Consider the following 20,085-nt stretch of genomic DNA (forward strand, 5'->3'; position numbering starts at 1 on the left):
GTTGGCCGATGAGCTCCACTGTAGCGGGACTTTCAAAGGACTACCATCGTAGCGTGAGGTCTCTGACACGACTCAAACGAGGCACCACCCCCGCTGCCTGTCAGCGCTTTGAATTTTGTTGACGTCACGAAACATTTCAATTTGAGGCCATGGTCATGTTCCAGTGGAGGCTGCTGAGGGGAGGACGGCTCATAATAATGGCCGGAACGGAGCAAATGGAATGGATTGTTTGATACCATTCCAGCTATCACGCTCCAGGCATTACCACGAGCCTGTCCTCCCCAATTAAGGTGCCACCAACCTCCTGTGTCATGTTCTTGTTTATGGAAAAACACTGTACCTTTACTTGAGTCTGTTTTAGCAGAGGTGTGTCTAAGAGTTCTATGTTGAATTATTACGGTACTTACAGTATGTGTATTCCAAAGAGTTTTGAGCATTCTATTCCACAAAAACAGCCTTGGATCATTTTAGTTACAAGAAAACAATAACAATAGCCAAATGTGTTAGTGCTAAAAGTCGAAGCCACCATGTAAACAACATGCTTGATTAAACTGATTTCATAGGTGCAATGGCAAACTGCCGTTACTAAGGGAAACCACTAGATGTGTCCAGAAGACAATGAAGATGGTAGTTTAGACAACAAAGATAGACAGTGCTTAAACATCGCTATGGCAGCCTTGATCCGGCTCAGACAACAAAGTCTGTGTCCCAAATGGCTATTCGTATTCCCCTTTTGCACTACTTTTGACAATAGATATTGTTGCCCAGGACTCTAGTGGAGGAATCCAAGCAATCAAGGTGGCAGAGTTCTGATACAGTCAGTCTCATGAGATGTGCCTGTAGACTGAGAATGAACACACACACACACACACAATCACTCACTCCAATAAAACAAGCACTTTACTGTCTGCTGGCGGTTGAGTGATCTGCAAAATAAACAGGGACATTCATATTTGTCCTTGGGACAAAACACTCTGTACCAAGTGCAAACCATTTCATTTTATTCCCCAATTGGAAAAACATAAAATCTACTAATTAAAGATTATATCAGAAACAATTTTGTGTGTGGGGAAAAAATACCCACTGAATTGACTTCAAAGGGTAGTTTTACAAGTAGAACAGGGAATTGAATAATTCAGTACTTTGGGTAATAACTAAATAGAAGGAAAAAGTTATTTGTGGGAGTAAGATGGACATTTTCGATATCCTTTGCACCAGGCAGGCCCTCTCAAATGACAGCAGTGCTGCGAGTGTGTCACTACAGTATGCACAAGAAACAGCATTGTCTATTCTGCACATCTGTTTACTGCTACACCCTCCCCTCGTTATTATGAAAACAATGCACAATTAAAACAATCATGATTAATTACTACTTAACTGCAACTTTGAATATCAAAGCTGCAGCTGAAGAGAGTGCAGTAGCAGCGGAGGTTGTTAGAAGATGATCTTCTTCTGTCCTATGATTAGAGCCCAGAGAGACAGACAATGTTCTTCAGTATTGTATGAGCATCTATGTGATTGACGGACATTCCCTCATACCCCTCCTAGGCTTTGCCTCAGTCATTTCCCTAACATGAGCCAAGAGGCCTCTCATGGTACTGATGATGACGGCAGCCATCTTGGATGTTAATATGCACAAAAAAGCTGGACGGTGTTGCTTCCCTCCAAAGGCAACAGGTCAAGTTGGGTCCTCAAAGCCCAGTCACACTGATGTATACATAGTCATAGCCACTGTCAATTTCTCTATTTATATTTATTTGAGGCTGCACCGAAGCACGGCTCAAAATAACAGGGAATTTATGACAGCCCAGCGCTCAAGATTAATACATTTTTTAATTACAGAGAAGTACATAGGTATTGCCTGTCAGGCTTCCAGATTTAAGGTTTAGCCAAATGTCGGCGTTCATTTTAGCATAGCTGCTGAGAGAGCAGGATATGGAGGGGAAACTGGCTGAATCAATAACACATCTACCTCCCTCCTCCTCTTCATAGAAATCACCTGCATCATTTCTACAACACAGAGACCAAGACACCAGACCATGGAGAGGCTAAATGAGCATGCTGTCACGTCATGTCAGGGGCTGAACTATGTGTTCATTAGAAGGTCACCAGAAAAAAGAAAGAAACAAGACAGGAAGCAGGAAGCAGGAAGCTAGCTCTATACATTGACTCTGCTTTTCATCTGAGTCACGAGTCACGACGACGTCTGTCCCCCGAGTCTATTTTAACACAAGAAGAGGCACTCTAAAGACCGGCTATTAGAATGCTTAAAGGCTGTGACAGTTGGGATGAGGAATGAAGAAAAGGAGGACAGTGTAATGATCATTTAAAGCAGCTAAATCATGCCTGGTCAGTTAATTAAGACTCAGCTAGACTAGGCTGGCGTTGGTTCCACAGTAAGCTGCCTGGTCAGGGGGTACAAATGGATTTGTGTGTGTGCTTGCGTGTGTTTATGTGGAGCTAAGTCCCCTGTACACTCTTAGAAAAAAAGGTGCTATCTAAAACCAAAAAAGGTTCTTCAGCTGTCCAAATAGGAGAACCCTTTGAAGAACTCCTTTTGGTTCCAGGTAGAACCCTTTTGGAACCCTTTTTTTGACTTCTTCCACCACCATGATATTTTTTCCTTTGCACCAACATGCTGAGTTATAGTTGGTTGGTGATTTGGATTAACTAACCCTTTAAGAATTGGAGGTCTGAAATATAACTATTAGCAATGTGAATATGTTTGGTATATTAAACAACGTAAGCAAGTACATATCTGAGATGACAAATGAACTAACGTTTTCATGACACATACAGTGGTGCCCAAGTTAAACTCGGCTGCCTTGTCATTTTTGTTCAAGCTGTCCTAAATCACATCGGACAAAAACAGTGCTCAATGTTATGACAACTGCCATAACGATCATGATCTTAGCTCCTGGCTTCATGACCCAACTGCCAAGTCAGGTTTAAATATCCCAAGACGTTGATGACTAAACCGCCTTCACTATCAGAGCACAGCAGAGAGATTCAGTTCATTTCAAAATGTTCCTGAACAGACAGACAGACAGACATCCACAATATCTTATCAAATCAGCTCCATATCCGTTGACCATAAACTGTCGAATTGGATTACGTTTCCTGTTTGTTGAGCTTGTTATTTTGTTAAAGAGATATTTATACAACCCTAAATCAACAGATAATGGGCTTGTTAGACATGAATATGGCAGTAGCTAGGTAAGTATGCCTTGATTGAAATGATTGGATGGAGATGCGAGCTGAATGGTGATGAATGAAAAGCTAATCAGCGAAAGGGAAATGTCAGACGGATACTTTCACACACGTTAGGTACCCCCCCTTGCCACCGTCCGCCTCACCTGGCATAACACTCCCAAACAATGTGTGATGCTCCAACATATTCTTCAGGAGCGCGGCCGCGTGAGTAATGATGTGTGGCCGAGAACGGGTCGCTATTTTAATTAGAGAGGCTTGCATGCATTATTCACCATTTCCTCAAAGGAGCTGTGTTGTGTTCAGGGGGGGAAACACTGTGCTGCTTGATGAGGCGTACTGCGGGGGAGATAGCTACAATCACACTGCAAACACACCTGAAGCTGTGTTGGATTTAATTTGCTCTGAGCTTCACGGGCACCGTGGCTCAGACAGGATGGAAGGGAGGAGCCATGACTATGGTGGGGTATGAGGGAGGGAGGTAGGAGCCATGACTATGGTGGGGGGACGGGGGAGGAGCCATGACTATGGTGGGGGGGGACGGGGGAGGGAGGGAGGGAGGAGCCATGACTATGGTGGGGGTATGAGGGAGGGAGGTAGGAGCCATGACTATGGTGGGGGGACGGGGAGGGAGGAGCCATGACTATGGTGGGGGGGACGGGGGGAGGGAGGGAGGGAGGAGCCATGACTATGGTGGGGGGACGGGGGGGAGGGAGGGAGGGAGGAGCCATGACTATGGTGGGGGGACGGGGGAGGGAGGGAGGGAGGAGCCATGACTATGGTGGGGGGACGGGGGGAGGGAGGAGCCATGACTATGGTGGGGGGACGGGGGAGGGAGGAGCCATGACTATGGTGGGGGGGGGGGTGGACAGGAGCTTGTGTTGTTAGATCATGTTTTGATCATAGGCAGCTGGAGGTCAGTAATGAGCAGGTGATGATGCAGAGGAGGCAGAGGAGAGGATCAGACAGTTCAAGAGGTGTATATGGCAGATAGACTACAGAGTGATTGGAGAATAGATGTAGTGGAGGCCCATACCTTTCTCCACTGAGAGATGCATATTATTCCTTTGTCACTAAGAGAATCACTGACTTCCATTTGAAATACTATTATTTGCTGGTGTAAGGGAGGGCAATCATACTCTTGAGAGAGCTTGTGTGGGTGCATGCTTTTGTTCCAGTCAAGCAGTACTATATTTGTTCTGAGAGACATACGGTGCCTTCAGAAAGTATCCATACCCCTTGACTTATTCAACATATTTTTTCACACCCATCTACACACAATAACCTCTGATACAACCTCTCTGGGACATACTATACATACAAAAGTATGTGGACACCCCTTCAAATTAGAGGATTCAACTATTTCAGCCACACCCATTGCTGACAGGTGTATAAAAATTGAGCACAGAGCCATGCAATCTCCATAGACAAACATTGGCAGTAGAATGGCCTTACTGAAGAGCTCAGTGACTTTCAACGTGGCACCGCCATAGGATGCCACCTTTCCAACAAGTCAGTTCGTCAAATTTCTGCCCTGCTAGAGCTGCCCCGGTCAACTGTAAGTGCTGATATTGTGAAGTGGAAACGTCTAGGAGCAACAATGGCTCAGCCGCGAAGAGGTAGGCCACAAGCTCACAGAACGGGACCACCGAGTGCTGAAGTGTGTAGCGCGTAAAAATCGTCTATCCTCGGTTGCAACACTCACTAACGAGTTTCAAACTGCCTCTGGAAGCAACGTCAGCACAAGAGCTGTTCGTCGGGAGCTTCATGAAATGGGTTTCCATGGTCGAGCACACGCACACAAGCCTAAGATCACCATGCGCAATGCGAAGCGTCGGCTGGAGTGGTGTAAAGCTCGCCGCCATTGGACTCTGGAGCAGTGGAAACGTGTTCTCTGGAGTGATGAATCACGCTTCACCATCTGGCAGTCTGACGGACAAATCTGGGTTTGGCGAATGCCAGGAGAACGCTACCTGCCCGAATGCATAATGCCAACTGTAAAGTTTGGTGGAGGAGGAATAATGGTCTGGGGCTGTTTTTCATGGTTCGGGCCCCTTAGTTCCAGTGAAGGGAAATCTTAACGCTACATGACATTCTAGACGATTCTGTGCTTCCATCTTTGTAGCAACAGTTTGGGGAAGACCCTTTCCTGTTTCAGCATGACAATGCCCCTGTGCACAAAGCGAGGTCCATACAGAAATGATTTGTCTCACCCATCTACACACAATAATCCATAATGACAAAGTGAAAACATGTTTACATCTTTGAGTCGTCTTGGGTATGTCTATATCAGCTTTGCACATCTGGATTTGGGTATTTTCTCCCATTCTTCTTTGCAGATTTTCTCAAGCTCTGTTAAGTTAGATGCGGAGCGGCAGTGAACAGCAATCTTCAAGTCTTTCCACAGATTTTCAATGGGATTCAAGTCTGGGGTTTGGCTGGGCCACTCAAGGACTTTCACATTATTGTTCTGAAGCCATTCCAGCGTTGCTTTGGCTGTATGCTTTGGGTCATTGTCCTGTTGGAACATAAAACATAAATCTTCGAATACAACAGGTGTAGACCTTACAGTGAAATGCTTACTTACAAGCCCTTAACTAACAATGCAGTTTTAAGAAAGAATACCAAAAAAAGACACAAAAAACATTAAATAAATACAAATATAATAAGAAATAAAAATAACAAATTATTAAAGAGCAGCAGTAAAATAACAGTAGTGAGGCTATATACAGGGGGTACCGGTACCGAGTCAATGTGCGGGGGCACAGGTTAGTCGAGGTAATTGAGGTAATATGTACATGTAGGTAGAGTTATTAAAGTGACTATGCATAGATATTAAAACAGAGTAGCAGCAGCGTAAAAGAGGGGGGGCAATGCAAATAGTCTAAAATGCATCGTCATGCACAATTTATGTGCTTTTAAGTGGTCATTAACATCTATAACTACATTAACTTCCTGTTTTTACCACTATCCTTTCAGATCAACATAGAGTGTTGTCTCAGGCTGACTCATACCTTAGTGTCTGGAAGAAGCAGGACTCTCAAAACAAAGAGTCTCATTAGAGATTACATTAAGAGGTATTGCTCATTAGCACTTCCAGGCAGTCTGCTACAGTCCCTGTATGAAACACCTACCAGTGTGGATGAAAGGCACACAGCATAGAGTCTCAAATCGAAATGCAGTCTGCTATGATGTGCTCTGAGCGCTGTCCTTTTGAAGTTGTTGCACATTGTCCGGTCAATAGATGACCAGAGATTATAAATCCAGGACCACCTACACTGTTGATGGCTTTGAAGAGCTTCTGTTTGGTCAAAGTCACAAGCCAGGCCACCTGATGGCTCCTCTAAACATCACCATGAGAATAGGAGAATCTCAATTACAAACTCCTCGTGTCCTCACTGCTCTCCCATCGCCTTCTTCTCAAAACCCATTGGAGGAGAAGTTCAGAGGGGAGGGACCTCTGGCTTTCTCATCCAATGGGTTTTGAGGAGGAGGCGAGGAGAGAGGGCATGAGGAGTATGCAATTCAGATTCTCCCTGTGTCTGTCTGTCACCCACTAAACAAGCAGCTTTTAATCAAGTGAAAGCATTTCATATTTTCATATGTTTTAATCCCATTAATGGATGAAACCTGGAATACTACAGATGAATGTAATTGCAACCCATTCATGTTCATGAAAACATCAAAATCTCTATGTTAAAACTAACTGTGACGAGGTGTGAATGAAGGAGTCAGGTGCAGGAGGTATGGATAAGAGCGTCTGCTAAATGACCAATTTATTTTTATTTTATTTTAGGTAAAACACCGAAGTCCAGAGTTTATTCCGTTTACATAAATCAAACGCACCCAGCGTCAAAACGAAACTATCACAAGGGAAATATTCCACCTTGGCAATAACAAATGGAAGAGTAGCTCAACCGAGCTACTCGCTCTCACAATGAAACAATCACTCACAAAGACAAGGGGAACAGAGGGAACACTTATACACATACTAATTAGAGGAATGAGCACTAGGTGTGTGTGATTGACAAGACAAGACATGACAAGTGGAGTGATGAGAATGGGATTGGCAGTAGCTAGTAAGACGGTGACGACGAACGCCGAAACCTACACGAACAAGGAGGGGAGGCAGCTTCGGCGGAAGTCGTGACACTAACAAAAGATACTCCTGCTTTTCCCTACCTCCTCTTTGTTCGAGAAGTTTGTCTACAACCACATCCCCTTTGCAAATTCCCACTAAAACCTGAGGGATCCAATTATATCCCAACAAATGAGATGCTGCGCTGTTCTCTTCTGTTCTGTTCAACTAGCGTTTTCACACCTAACCGGAGCAAGTGTGCTTCTCTTAGAGGGATCAGCGCTACTCTTGTCTTGGGTCCTCTGATGTACGGCCTGCCTTTGGGAGAGCAATTTCCCCTCCAGCTCAATCCTGACATTTGTTAAAGGATACCCCCCAGAGAGCCTGGCTTCCACCTTGCTAATGATTAGTGTTCTGCCGCTACTGGCTGCACAATGTAGGGCTGTAACTGATGGCAACCTCCAAAAGGGGGAGCGGAGGGATACTTCACACTAATAGCCCCAAATAGACAGAATTAATGGAAAAGGTTGAAGGAGGAAGAAGTAAACGGGTTTTAAGAATACACTGTAATCCGCCCACCCCCTCACCATTACCACCACCCATTATTGGAAGCGTGGGGCAGGCTCCACTTTACATTCAGTGACGCTAGAAGCTATCTGTTCATTTGTTAAGCAGGGCTGGTACAGTGTGATTACAGTGTAGCATTGTTCCATAGTTCTGTAACAGTCATGGTATAGCATATTTATATAACTAGCATGTTGGAAGGAGAGAGAGAGAGAGGGGGGGCTGCAGAGAGCATATATTGCAATGAAATATTTGTATTGAGCAAAGAACTGAAAAAGTACAGATTACGGTATCCAACTGAATATTCTATGTTTTTTAATGATGACATCTATGGACTAAGACAACTTTTCCCTACAGATATAGTTCTTGAAATGAAAGGTTAACACTTTTCTACAGCCAAGAGCATTAATGATGTTGAGTTTCTGCTTGTATCTGAACCAACACAGTATGCTATGACAGTTTAACTTAATGATCAGGCAGAAGCCGGAGAGAATCCTTGCATCTCTCTCTCCAAGGACCTTCCCTAGAACCGCATCTTCCTTTAAATGACCACCTGTGGAAAAAATAAAACCCCCATCACTCTATCCCTTTTTCCTCTCCTTTTAATTCATGTCTGCTGAAGTGCTCTTTAATGAAGCATGAATGGTGGGACTGCGACCCCCCTCCCTCCACCCCAACTCCCCTCCCTCCACCCCAACCCCCCTCCTCATCCTCTCCATGAATAGGTGAGAATTGGTCAGGAGAGAGCGTTAATGGGAGGGGGTTGGGGTGGATTTTTTAATTATTATTAGAGTCTCCCCTCCTCGTCCATCATCATGTGATCTGTGTGAGAGGACCTCTGTGGGTCTGTCAGGGCCACTTTGAAGAGCCCCCTCTCCTGTCTATTCCCCCATCGCCATCAGGCTGTTATCATTAGATGGGAGGCCCCTATGGAGGCAGGTGGGGAGGGAAGGGAAGGGTTAGCAGGTAGCTATAGAACACTACAGAGACAGGGAAGGAGAGGCAGGTAGCTATAGAACACTACAGAGACAGGGAAGGGTAGGCAGGTAGCTCTAGAACACTACAGAGACAGGGAAGGAGAGGCAGATAGCTCTAGAACACTACAGAGACAGGGAAGGAGAGGCAGGTAGCTATAGAACACTACATAGACAGGGAAGGTTAGACAGATAGCTCTAGAACACTACAGAGACAGGGAAGGAGATGCAGAAAGCTCTAAAACACTACAGAGACAGGGAAGGAGAGGCAGAGAGCTCTAGAACAATACAGAGACAGGGAAGGAGAGGCAGAGAGCTCTAGAACACTACAGAGACAGGGAAGGAGAGGCAGATAGCTCTAGAACACTACAGAGACAGGGAAGGAGAGGCAGATAGCTCTAGAACACTACAGAGACAGGGAAGGGTAGGCAGGTCGCTATAGAACACTACAGAGACAGGGAAGGAGAGGCAGGTAGCTATAGAACACTACATAGACAGGGAAGAAGAGGCAGATAGCTCTAGAACACTACAGAGACAGGGAAGGAGAGGCAGGTAGCTCTAGAACACTACAGAGACAGGGAAGGGTAGGCAGATAGCTCTAGAACACTACAGAGACAGGGAAGGGTAGGCAGATAGCTCTAGAACACTACAGAGACAGGGAAGGGTAGACAGATAGCTCTAGAACACTACAGAGACAGGGGAGGAGAGGCAGATAGCTCTAGAACCCTACAGAGACAGGGAAGGGTAGGCAGATATTTCTAGAACACTACAGAGACAGGGAAGGGTAGACAGATAGCTCTAGAACACTACAGAGACAGGGAAGAAGAGGCAGATAGCTCTAGAACACTACAGAGACAGGGAAGGAGAGGCAGGTAGCTCTAGAACACTACAGAGACAGGGAAGGGTAGGCAGATAGCTCTAGAACACTACAGAGACAGGGAAGGGTAGGCAGATAGCTCTAGAACACTACAGAGACAGGGAAGGGTAGACAGATAGCTCTAGAACACTACAGAGACAGGGAAGAAGAGGCAGATAGCTCTAGAACACTACAGAGACAGGGAAGGAGAGACAGGTAGCTCTAGAACACTACAGAGACAGGGAAGGAGAGGCAGGTAGCTCTAGAACACTACAGAGACAGGGAAGGGTAGGCAGGTAGCTCTAGAACACTACAGAGACAGGGAAGGAGAGGCAGGTAGCTATAGAACACTACAGAGACAGGGAAGGAGAGGCAGGTAGCTATAGAACACTACATAGACAGGGAAGGTTAGACAGATAGCTCTAGAACACTACAGAGACAGGGAAGGAGATGCAGAAAGCTCTAGAACACTACAGAGACAGGGAAGGAGAGGCAGATAGCTCTAGAACACTACAGAGACAGGGAAGGAGAGGCAGGTAGCTCTAGAACACTACAGAGACAGGGAAGGAGAGGCAGGTAGCTCTAGAACACTACAGAGACAGGGAAGGTTAGACAGATAGCTCTAGAACACTACAGAGACAGGGAAGGAGATGCAGAAAGCTCTAAAACACTACAGAGACAGGGAAGGAGAGGCAGAGAGCTCTAGAACAATACAGAGACAGGGAAGGAGAGGCAGAGAGCTCTAGAACACTACAGAGACAGGGAAGGAGAGGCAGATAGCTCTAGAACACTACAGAGACAGGGAAGGAGAGGCAGATAGCTCTAGAACACTACAGAGACAGGGAAGGGTAGGCAGGTCGCTATAGAACACTACAGAGACAGGGAAGGAGAGGCAGGTAGCTATAGAACACTACATAGACAGGGAAGAAGAGGCAGATAGCTCTAGAACACTACAGAGACAGGGAAGGAGATGCAGGTAGCTCTAGAACACTACAGAGACAGGGAAGGGTAGGCAGATAGCTCTAGAACACTACAGAGACAGGGAAGGGTAGGCAGATAGCTCTAGAACACTACAGAGACAGGGAAGGGTAGACAGATAGCTCTAGAACACTACAGAGACAGGGGAGGAGAGGCAGATAGCTCTAGAACCCTACAGAGACAGGGAAGGGTAGGCAGATATTTCTAGAACACTACAGAGACAGGGAAGGGTAGACAGATAGCTCTAGAACACTACAGAGACAGGGAAGAAGAGGCAGATAGCTCTAGAACACTACAGAGACAGGGAAGGAGAGGCAGGTAGCTCTAGAACACTACAGAGACAGGGAAGGGTAGGCAGATAGCTCTAGAACACTACAGAGACAGGGAAGGGTAGGCAGATAGCTCTAGAACACTACAGAGACAGGGAAGGGTAGACAGATAGCTCTAGAACACTACAGAGACAGGGAAGAAGAGGCAGATAGCTCTAGAACACTACAGAGACAGGGAAGGAGAGGCAGGTAGCTCTAGAACACTACAGAGACAGGGAAGGAGAGGCAGGTAGCTCTAGAACACTACAGAGACAGGGAAGGAGAGGCAGGTAGCTCTAGAACACTACAGAGACAGGGAAGGAGAGGCAGGTAGCTCTAAAACACTACAGAGACAGGGAAGGAGAGGCAGGTAGCTCTAGAACACTACAGAGACAGGGAAGGGTAGGCAGGTAGCTCTAGAATCCTACAGAGACAGGGAAGGTTAGGCAGGTAGCTCCAGAACCCTATGCAGACAGGGAAGGGTAGGCCGATAGCTATAGAACACTACAGAGACAGGGAAGGATAGGCAGGTAGCTCTAGAATCCTACAGAGACAGGGAAGGAGAGACAGGTAGCTCTAGAACACTACAGAGACAAGGAAGGTTAGGCAGGTAGCTCTAGAACCCTACAGAGACAGGGAAGGAGAGGCAGGTAGCTCTAGAACCCTACAGAGACAGGGAAGGATAGGCAGGTAGCTCTAGAACCCTATGGAGAAAGGGAAGGTTAGGCAGGTAGCTCTAGAACCCTATAGAGACAGGGAAGGGTAGGCAGCTAGCTCTAGAACCTGATGGAGATAGGGAAAGTCATGTAGGCAGGTGGCTCCATCCAGGTCCAGCTACATCTCTAGCCAGCCCCCTAAGGAGAACCTACAATACAGTACCTACTCTGTGTGTGTGCGTCTGTGTTTGCGAATGTCTGTAGTCATCTCAAAGAAGAAATTACAATCAGATAAATCCATAACTGGTTACATCAATGGTAATGTGTGATGTTAATTTTCTGTTTGAATCTCACCAAGCAATCCATTTTTATTATTCTGCCTCGCAATACACTGAACCTTTTTTTTATGGATTTAGGGAACTCTGAGTACATATTTTGTTTGGCCTATCATTGGTCAATGTTGAGTCCACTTTGGTACTACTATGTTATAATGGCATTAGTTAGCACTGATGGGGAATCTGGCTCAAATGCTTGTAAGTGAAATGTAGCCTACAAGCAAGGTGTATTTAATTTTTCTCACTTGGAATGAATTGAATAGTATAAGCAGATCAATTCCTTCATTATCGTTTTGTAATCTGTTTTTCTAAAGCCTAGAACTGTTTATGTTCCTCCCTCTGTTTGGAAATGTGGTTGTAGTGCTGCTTTTGAGTTATCATCAAAGCAAAGTACTGCTCAGTTTCTCTCTTTCGGTTATCAGAAATATGGTCAACCTCCTTCCAAAACGCCGTCCCACAGCCTTTTTGCGCCCTATTCATGGCTGCCTCATGTTGGACTAATCATTTTCGAGAAACGACTGTGTTTTCTTTTTCATGTCGTGATTACACAAATTATTCAATGCATATTTCATAAAGAAAAAGGTAATTAACATAATGAGATTTTCCTGCTAGTGCTCCAACCAGGGAAACATTTTGTGGATCGAGGATTTAGTTTGAATTCGTAACTAACGAGTTTCGGTGTCACGAGTTGATCTCGGCCCTCTCTCTCCGAATGGGAACGGTATCGTGGTATGGCTCATTAGTCATGTATTGGGACGGCACCACATTATCACTGCATGATGTAGAGTCATTTCACACAGTCACCAGAGAATAGACTTTAACGTATCAAATGAGAAACATTGACTCCCAAATGTCATCCATCTTGCTCCAAATATGTTATTTTTCACCAAGACTGTGTACGTTACATCAATTACCTTTTTCAGTCCTGCTTTTGACTCACCATGAACCAATGTAAGCCAAGCTGCAGTTGCAAAGCATTATGGACCATGCTAAATTGTTGCAACACTGGACAGATAGACACAGGTATTCCCCCAAAAAAGATTTAGTGAAGGCTGTTTGTACCTGATGATAAATTAACACATTCAACTGCTGTTCTTTAACTGGCAACACATACAGGAAACGTCACACAGTGTACCTACACGTCTGACTGCTACCTATGCTACAGCTGTCGTGTTTTATTGTGCCAGAATTCATTCCTCTCTAAGAGCTTCTCCCCGTCCGTGTTTAGAGTCAGACTGAGTGTTCATATACTCTTGCTACTCTTAAATAAAGTATCTTAGATATGAGGACTTTCCAATGCCACTTTGAAAAGGGTGCCCAATGAAGCACTAATGATGATGGGATGGCCCTAAGTGAAGATATTTTGTTACTCCTCACTAGGCCTAATTGGGGTTGGTGTATTCCGAGGGGGGTCGAAACAGACAGGAAACCAGTATCTTCACAACGGTGAATCATCCGTGACCTCTCATAGCTACGATTTTATTATCGCTGCATTATCAAACGAGTGTCCATTAATTATGCATATCTACAGTAGAACATTGGGGGAGAAGAGATAATTGCTGATCAGAAAAAGAAGATGTTACTCGTCTCCTAGGAAATATGTTACATAAGAAACCTTCCATTAATGATCAGTTTGAATTCAGGTCTAAGGGAAAGACCAACTAGTTTTGTCATTGTACTATATTACTTTTGTCACTTCTTATAACTGTTATATCCATGCATGTGTTCATGTGCTGTTTAATGTACAGCAGACCCCTTTAGCTGATGCATTAGCTGCAGAAGACACTGACCTTTACATTGTGAATAATGAGCATGATTAGTCATTAAGTATGGTAAATATGACATGTGAAGCTATAGAAGCAGATAAAAAGCTGAACGCTCTATTGGACAGAGAATATTAGTTGACAAGAAGGATGACAAGTACAGATGTAGCAACAGGAAAGTGAATTATTGTGTGGATTATAATTAATGGATATTTTTGTAGGGGGTGATACATTTTTAGTTAGGGCAAATCAAGTCTGACACAAGTGGAAATTACAAACTTTGAAACCTTTTTAAACCTTGAATACACTACAAGTTTTCATTTCCTGCTGTGATCAAATTAAGATCCAACATCTGTATGAGAATGAAGTATCTAAAGCACTTCCTGGGTTCCTACCTCCTCCTTTGTAAAACCTATGTATGTTTCCACTGCTTCTTACAGTATACAGTGCCACCACCACCAGTTATTTACCTCTGAGTTAAAAGGCTTTGAACAACAATGACAGATAAATACAAATACAGATTTTAGCGATGCCATATGTCATAGTCGAGAATAGGTTTCATGGCAGCATTTAAAAAAGTTTATGGTAAATAGGCTAGCACTTCACAGAATATGGATATTAGATGTATTCTCTTTGTGTAGTCTGAGAATACACTAAGACTAAACCGAACGTAGCCACTTGTCACGCCCTGGCTCCGGGGACTCTTAAATGTTGAGCCAGGGTGTGTAGTGTCTATGTTTTGTTTTCTATGTGTTTCTTTCTAGATCGTTTATTTCTATGTTGGCCAGGGTGGTTCCCAATTAGAGACAGCTGTGGCTCGTTGTCTCTGATTGGGAACCATACTTAGGCAGCCTGTTTTGCACTTGTCATTTGTGGGATCTTGTTCTGGAGAGGTTTGTGTTTGTTAACCTTAGGACTTCACGTATCGTTTTGTTGTTTTTGTTATATAAGTACTCATTAAAAGATGTACGCATATCACGCTGCGCCTTGGTCTGCTTCATACGACGATCGTGACAGAAGATCCCACCAAATAAGGACGGAAATAAAAACGAACATCCTGTCAAACATAGCTTGGTACGATTAAGCTCATCATGACAGGATAGCACTTCCAGTCACACAGTACATATTTCCCCCTGTCCTCACTCTGTTGCTGGCTTGATCCATCTAACTCAACATCGAGGTTGAAGGAAATTCACCAATGTATTATTTATAGGTCTTTTGTTCTGCTGTGACGAGTCGTCGGAACAATCTGACATATGAATCTGACATATGTAAATAGCTGCTAAGATATCTGTGAACGGTACTTAAGACCTTCCCTACATAACAGAGAATAAACCATCCCTTAAGCATATAATGTAAAGGGATAGGGGGGTTGGGGGGTTTTAGGTAAATACCCGTCCAACCTAAATCCGTGTTCACACAGTAACACAGTCAGCCTAATCACTGACATGCTTGGTCCACAAGGTACTGAAGCCGTTAGCTGGGTTTGAAACGGTTGCCAGGGTAAAGTTTTGAAGTACATTGATGTTTGAGGCTTTTGGAGAGGGGGATATCCTTTAACAGTTTCCCTCTGTCTAATGCTTCGGCTTCCATACTGTGTCTGCAGTGTATTCCCCTCTCACTCTTCAAAGCTGAACTCGGGTTTATTAAGACATTTTGATTAAGAAAGTATGTGGCTCAATGGACAAATGACAGAAGTGTGTGTGGAAATGAATTGTAATGTGTGTTTTCTTTTTTCTGTCCTATTTTCCAGCCCCTCTGACAGACAAGCCTCCAAAGATCCTGTTCCCCTCAGAAAGCAAACTCAGCACCCTGGAGCTGCAGTTAGGTAAGACATCAACGGGTTTATGTTCACAAACAAGCACTATCTTTGTGTGCGACTTTAACCAAAGATATGGTCACTATTAGTACCACAGTACTGTTTTACCTTAGTAGATTATTTTACAGGGGATATTAGCATTGATTCAAAATGGGTACGCTATACACTCTTGGAAGAAATCAGTTTAGCCTGCTGTGAATGTAAAACCGTCCAGTGTGGTTGTTACTGAGATTACTGGGGCAACTTAAACTGAGTATACAGAAACTGCTCTTTCCATGACATAGACTGACCAGGTGAATCCAGATGAAAGCTATGATCCCTTATTGATGTCACGTGTTAAATCCACTTCAATCAGTGTAGATGAAGGGGAGAAGACAGGTTAAAGAAGGATTTTTAAGCTTTGAGACATTTGAGACGGATTGTATATGTGTGCCATTCAGAGGGTGAATGGGCAAGAAAAAAATATTTAAGTGCCTTTGAACGGGGTATGGTAGTAGGTGCCAGGCACACCGGTTTGAGTCAAGAACTGCAATGCTGCTGGGTTTTTCACAGTCAACAGTTTCCCGTGTGTATCAAGAAGAATCACCCAAAGGACATCCAGCCAACTTGACACAACTGTGGGAAGTATTGGAGTCAATATGGGCCAGCATCCCTGTGGAAAGCTTTCAACACCTTGTAGAGTCCATGTCCCGACAAATTGAGGCTGTTCTGAGGGCAAAAGAGGGTGTGTTTGACACTCAGTGTATATTACACTGCTTGAAATTAAAGACGAAATTGCCAGCAATGCCTTATTTGGAAGGCAAAATCAACTTGGACACAGGGAGCACTTGAGAGCACTGCAGCGATCCGACAAGTTGAATTCTGTTTGTTCTCTGAATGGTGAACAGCATCTGATCTGGTTTACCTCAACATACAACATGGATACTGTCTGTGTTTGATCACCTGGATAATATGGGGAATTAACCCTTTTATCTTTTAAGATGGGTTGATGTTATTACTCCTGCAGATGATTGGCCTGGATCGTGACTGGAGTGACTGAGCATGAATGATGCTCTTTAGTGTACCTAACTAGCCACTCATCACAGGGATACCTGGGATACTTCCTGCCGCGGTGTGATTGGCCCAGAGCACAAGCAGCTGCGGAGGTTTCTGTGGAGGTTTCCCTTTGATGTAAATGTGTCATGGTGATGAACACGGGAAGCGGCGGTTTAAGGTGGCAATCAGGAAAAGAGGTGCAAGTCATTATGTGGTTTAAAATGATGCCGGATAAAAGCTGGGCTGGTTTTATCAGATCAAATGTTTGGGGATGGAGGGTGATTTTACGCAATCCATTCACTGACAGTGCTAAGGCCAGAATCTTATGGGCTATACTGAGCAACTAAGGCAGCAGTCAAATCACATATTTAGTTTTCTGCATTTTCTGAATGAGAAGATTCACAGTAAATACTGTAGACATTGTTGATCTCCTCTGTATCCAAACGTGTTTCAAAATGGAAGAGATCAGGTTTTGAACTACAGTGTATCTGGATTGGTGGGGGTCCTGGGTTTTTATGCTCACCCGTGCTTTGATATTGTTTCCCAGTGACATATTCATAATACAGTTGAAGTCAGAAGTTTACATGCACTTAGGTTGGAGTCATTCAAACTCGTTTTTCAACCACTCCACAAATTCCTTGTTAACAAACTATAGTTTTGGCAAGTCGGTTAGGACATCTACTTTGTGCACGACACAAGTAATTTTTCCAACAATTGTTTACAGACAGATTATTTCACTTATAATTCACTGTATCACAATTCCAGTGGGTCAGAAGTTTACATACACTAAGTTGACTGTGCCTTTAAACAGCTTGGAAAATTCTAGAAAATGATGTCATGGCTTTAGAAAATTATGATAGGCTAATTGACATCATTTAAGTCAATTGGAGGTGTACCTGTGGATGTATTTCAAGGCCTACCTACCTTCAAACAGTGCCTCTTTGCTTGACATCATGGGAAAATCAAAATAAATCAGCCAAAATAAATTGTAGACCTCTACAAGTCTGGTTCATCCTTGGGAGCAATTTCCAAACGGCTGAAGGTACCACGTTCATCTGTACAAACAATAGTACGCAAGTATAAACACCATGGGACCACACAGCCGTCATACCGCTCAGGAAGGAGACGCGTTCTGTCTCCTAGAGATGAACGTACTTTGGTGCGAAAAGTGCAAATGAATCCCAGAACAACAAGAAAAAGGGGAACGCTTGCAAGCCGAAGAACACCATCCCAACCGTGAAGCACGGGGGTGGCAGCATCATGCTGTGGGGGTGCTTTGCTGCAGGAGGGACTGGTGCACTTCACAAAATAGATGGCATCATGAGGAAGGAAAATTATGTGGATATATTGAAGCAACATCTCAAGACATCAGTCAGGAAGTTAAAGCTTAGTCGCAAATGGGTCTTCCAAATGGACAATGACCCCAAGCATACTTCCAAAGTTGTGGCAAAATGGCTTAAGGACAACAAAGTCAAGGAGTGGCCATCACAAAGCCCTGACCTCAATCCTATAGAAAATGTGTGGGCAGAACTGAAAAAGCGTGTGCGAGCAAGGAGGCCTACAAACCTGACTCAGTTACACCAGCTCTGTCAGGAGGAATGGACCAAAATTCACCCAATTTATTGTGGGAAGCTTGTGGGAGGCTACCCGAAACGTTTGACCCAAGTTAAACAATTTAAAGGCAATGCTACCAAATACTAATTGAGTGTATGTAAACTTCTGACCCACTGGGAATGTGATGAAAGAAATAAAAGCTGAAATAAATCATTCTCTCTACTATTATTCTGACATTTCACATTCTTAAAATAAAGTGGTGATCCTAACTGATCTAAGACAGGGAATTTTTACTAGGATTAAATGTCAGGAATTGTGAAAAACTGAGTTTAAATGTATTTGGCTAAGGTGTATGTAAACTTCCGACTTCAACTGTATATGTGGGGGAGCCTGTTTAAAGTTTCAGCTATACAGAATCCTGTCACTTTCTCTCATCACCACGGTAACATGCTCATGTCACCCCCTCAGACAGGGTAGTTAGGGAGGGGCTGGAGAGGGGAGAGAGGGGTTGGGGAGGGGGGAGACGGGGTGGAGAGGGGAAAGAGGGGAGAGAGGGGTTTGAGAGGGGGTGAAGAGGGGAGAGAGAGGGGAAAGAGGGGGTGGAGAGGGGAGAGAGTGGGTGGAGAGGGAATAGAGGGGGTGGAGAAGGAATAGAGGGGGTGGAGAAGGGAGAGAGGGGTGGAGAGGGGAGGGGAGAGGGGAAAGGGGAAAGAGGGGAGAGAGGTGAGAGAGGGGGTTTGAGAGGGGGTAGAGAGGGGGTGGAGAGGGGAGAGAGAAGTTTGAGAGGGGGGTAGAGAGGGGGTGGAGAGGGGAGAGAGGGTGGAGAGGGAATAGAGGGGGTGGAGAAGGAATAGAGGGGGGGAGAAGGGAGAGAGAGACAGAGGAGCGAGGCGTGGAGAGGGGAGAGAGGGGGTGGAGAGGGGAGAGAGGGGGTGGAGAGGGAAGAGAGGGGATGTGGAGGGGAGATAGGGGGTGGAGAGAGGAGAGAGGGGATGGAGAGGGGAGAGAGAGGGTGGAGAGGGGAGAGAGGGGGGTGGAGAGGGGAGCGAGGTGAGAGACAGATGAGAGAGAGGGGGGATGTTTAATATTCATTCCCTCATAAACTATAGAAACATAAATGGCTACAGTTGACAGTTAATTAGGTGAGCACGAGAGAGAGAGGAAGAGAAGAGAGGAGGAGGGAGGGAGAAAGCATGAGTGAAGGAGGGAAGGAAGGTTGATGAGAGATGGAGGAAAAAAGAGGAGAGTAATGGAGGGAACAGAAGAGATGACGGAAGAGACAGCAGGGAGGAAGGAAGGGAGACGGGAGATGGTGGAAGAGGAGAAGGGATGGAGGAAGGGAGACAGGGGAGATGGAGGAAGAGGAGAAGGAATGGAGGAAGGGAGACAGGGGAGATGAACAGAGGAAGGAAAGAGAGGGAGCCGTTAACTGCAGGCCCGATTTCATCAACACCTATTTCTTCTCTTACCGTTTCGCAATCGATTCCCTAATAGTTGTTTGATTAAAACGTGTTGTATAGATGCTTGCTGTGGCCCTGGGTGGGCAGCATTACTGTGTCTCCTCAAGGCCCGCCCAGCAGAACAAATCAGATACATCATTGTGTCGGTCAGTCTGTAACACCATTAGATACATTATGTTCACAGTGTAGCATTGTGGGAATGTATCCTCCTTGCTAATGCACTCTAGGTGTGTTCTCATGAGAGATTAGTCAGCAGAGGAAATGGTGAACCTGTATTGACCTTTGGCAGCCTAAAGAAGTGATGACACATTTGCCTGCTAATGTAAATAACATCCTGTCTAAAAGTAAACCTAACAAAAAGTAATGTGTTTCACTGCGGTCCAGATCCGGGGTCTGTATTTTCCCAAGGATGGATGTTTCATAATGCTTTTATCATAATGCTCTTAGTATAGTCAGTGAGTACAACACTGTACTTTCTATCCAAAGAGAGTAGTG

The 20,085-nt window shown here is 44.7% G+C and overlaps 1 protein-coding gene across 7 annotated transcripts in view; it reads left to right on the forward strand.

Moving 5' to 3' along the window:
• The window catches only part of LOC121556942 (interleukin-1 receptor accessory protein-like 1), a 277,390-nt gene that overhangs the window by 153,755 nt on the left and 103,550 nt on the right, over nucleotides 1-20,085 (forward strand). For all 7 annotated transcript variants that reach the window (XM_045214202.1, XM_045214201.1, XM_045214205.1 and 4 more), the window contains exon 6: nucleotides 15,476-15,550. In XM_045214202.1, coding sequence (XP_045070137.1) covers nucleotides 15,476-15,550 — 75 coding nt within the window. The remainder of the gene's footprint in view (nucleotides 1-15,475; nucleotides 15,551-20,085) is intronic.

This window comes from Coregonus clupeaformis, unplaced genomic scaffold, assembly GCF_020615455.1.
Source record: "Coregonus clupeaformis isolate EN_2021a unplaced genomic scaffold, ASM2061545v1 scaf0215, whole genome shotgun sequence".
Lineage (NCBI taxonomy): Eukaryota > Metazoa > Chordata > Actinopteri > Salmoniformes > Salmonidae > Coregonus > Coregonus clupeaformis.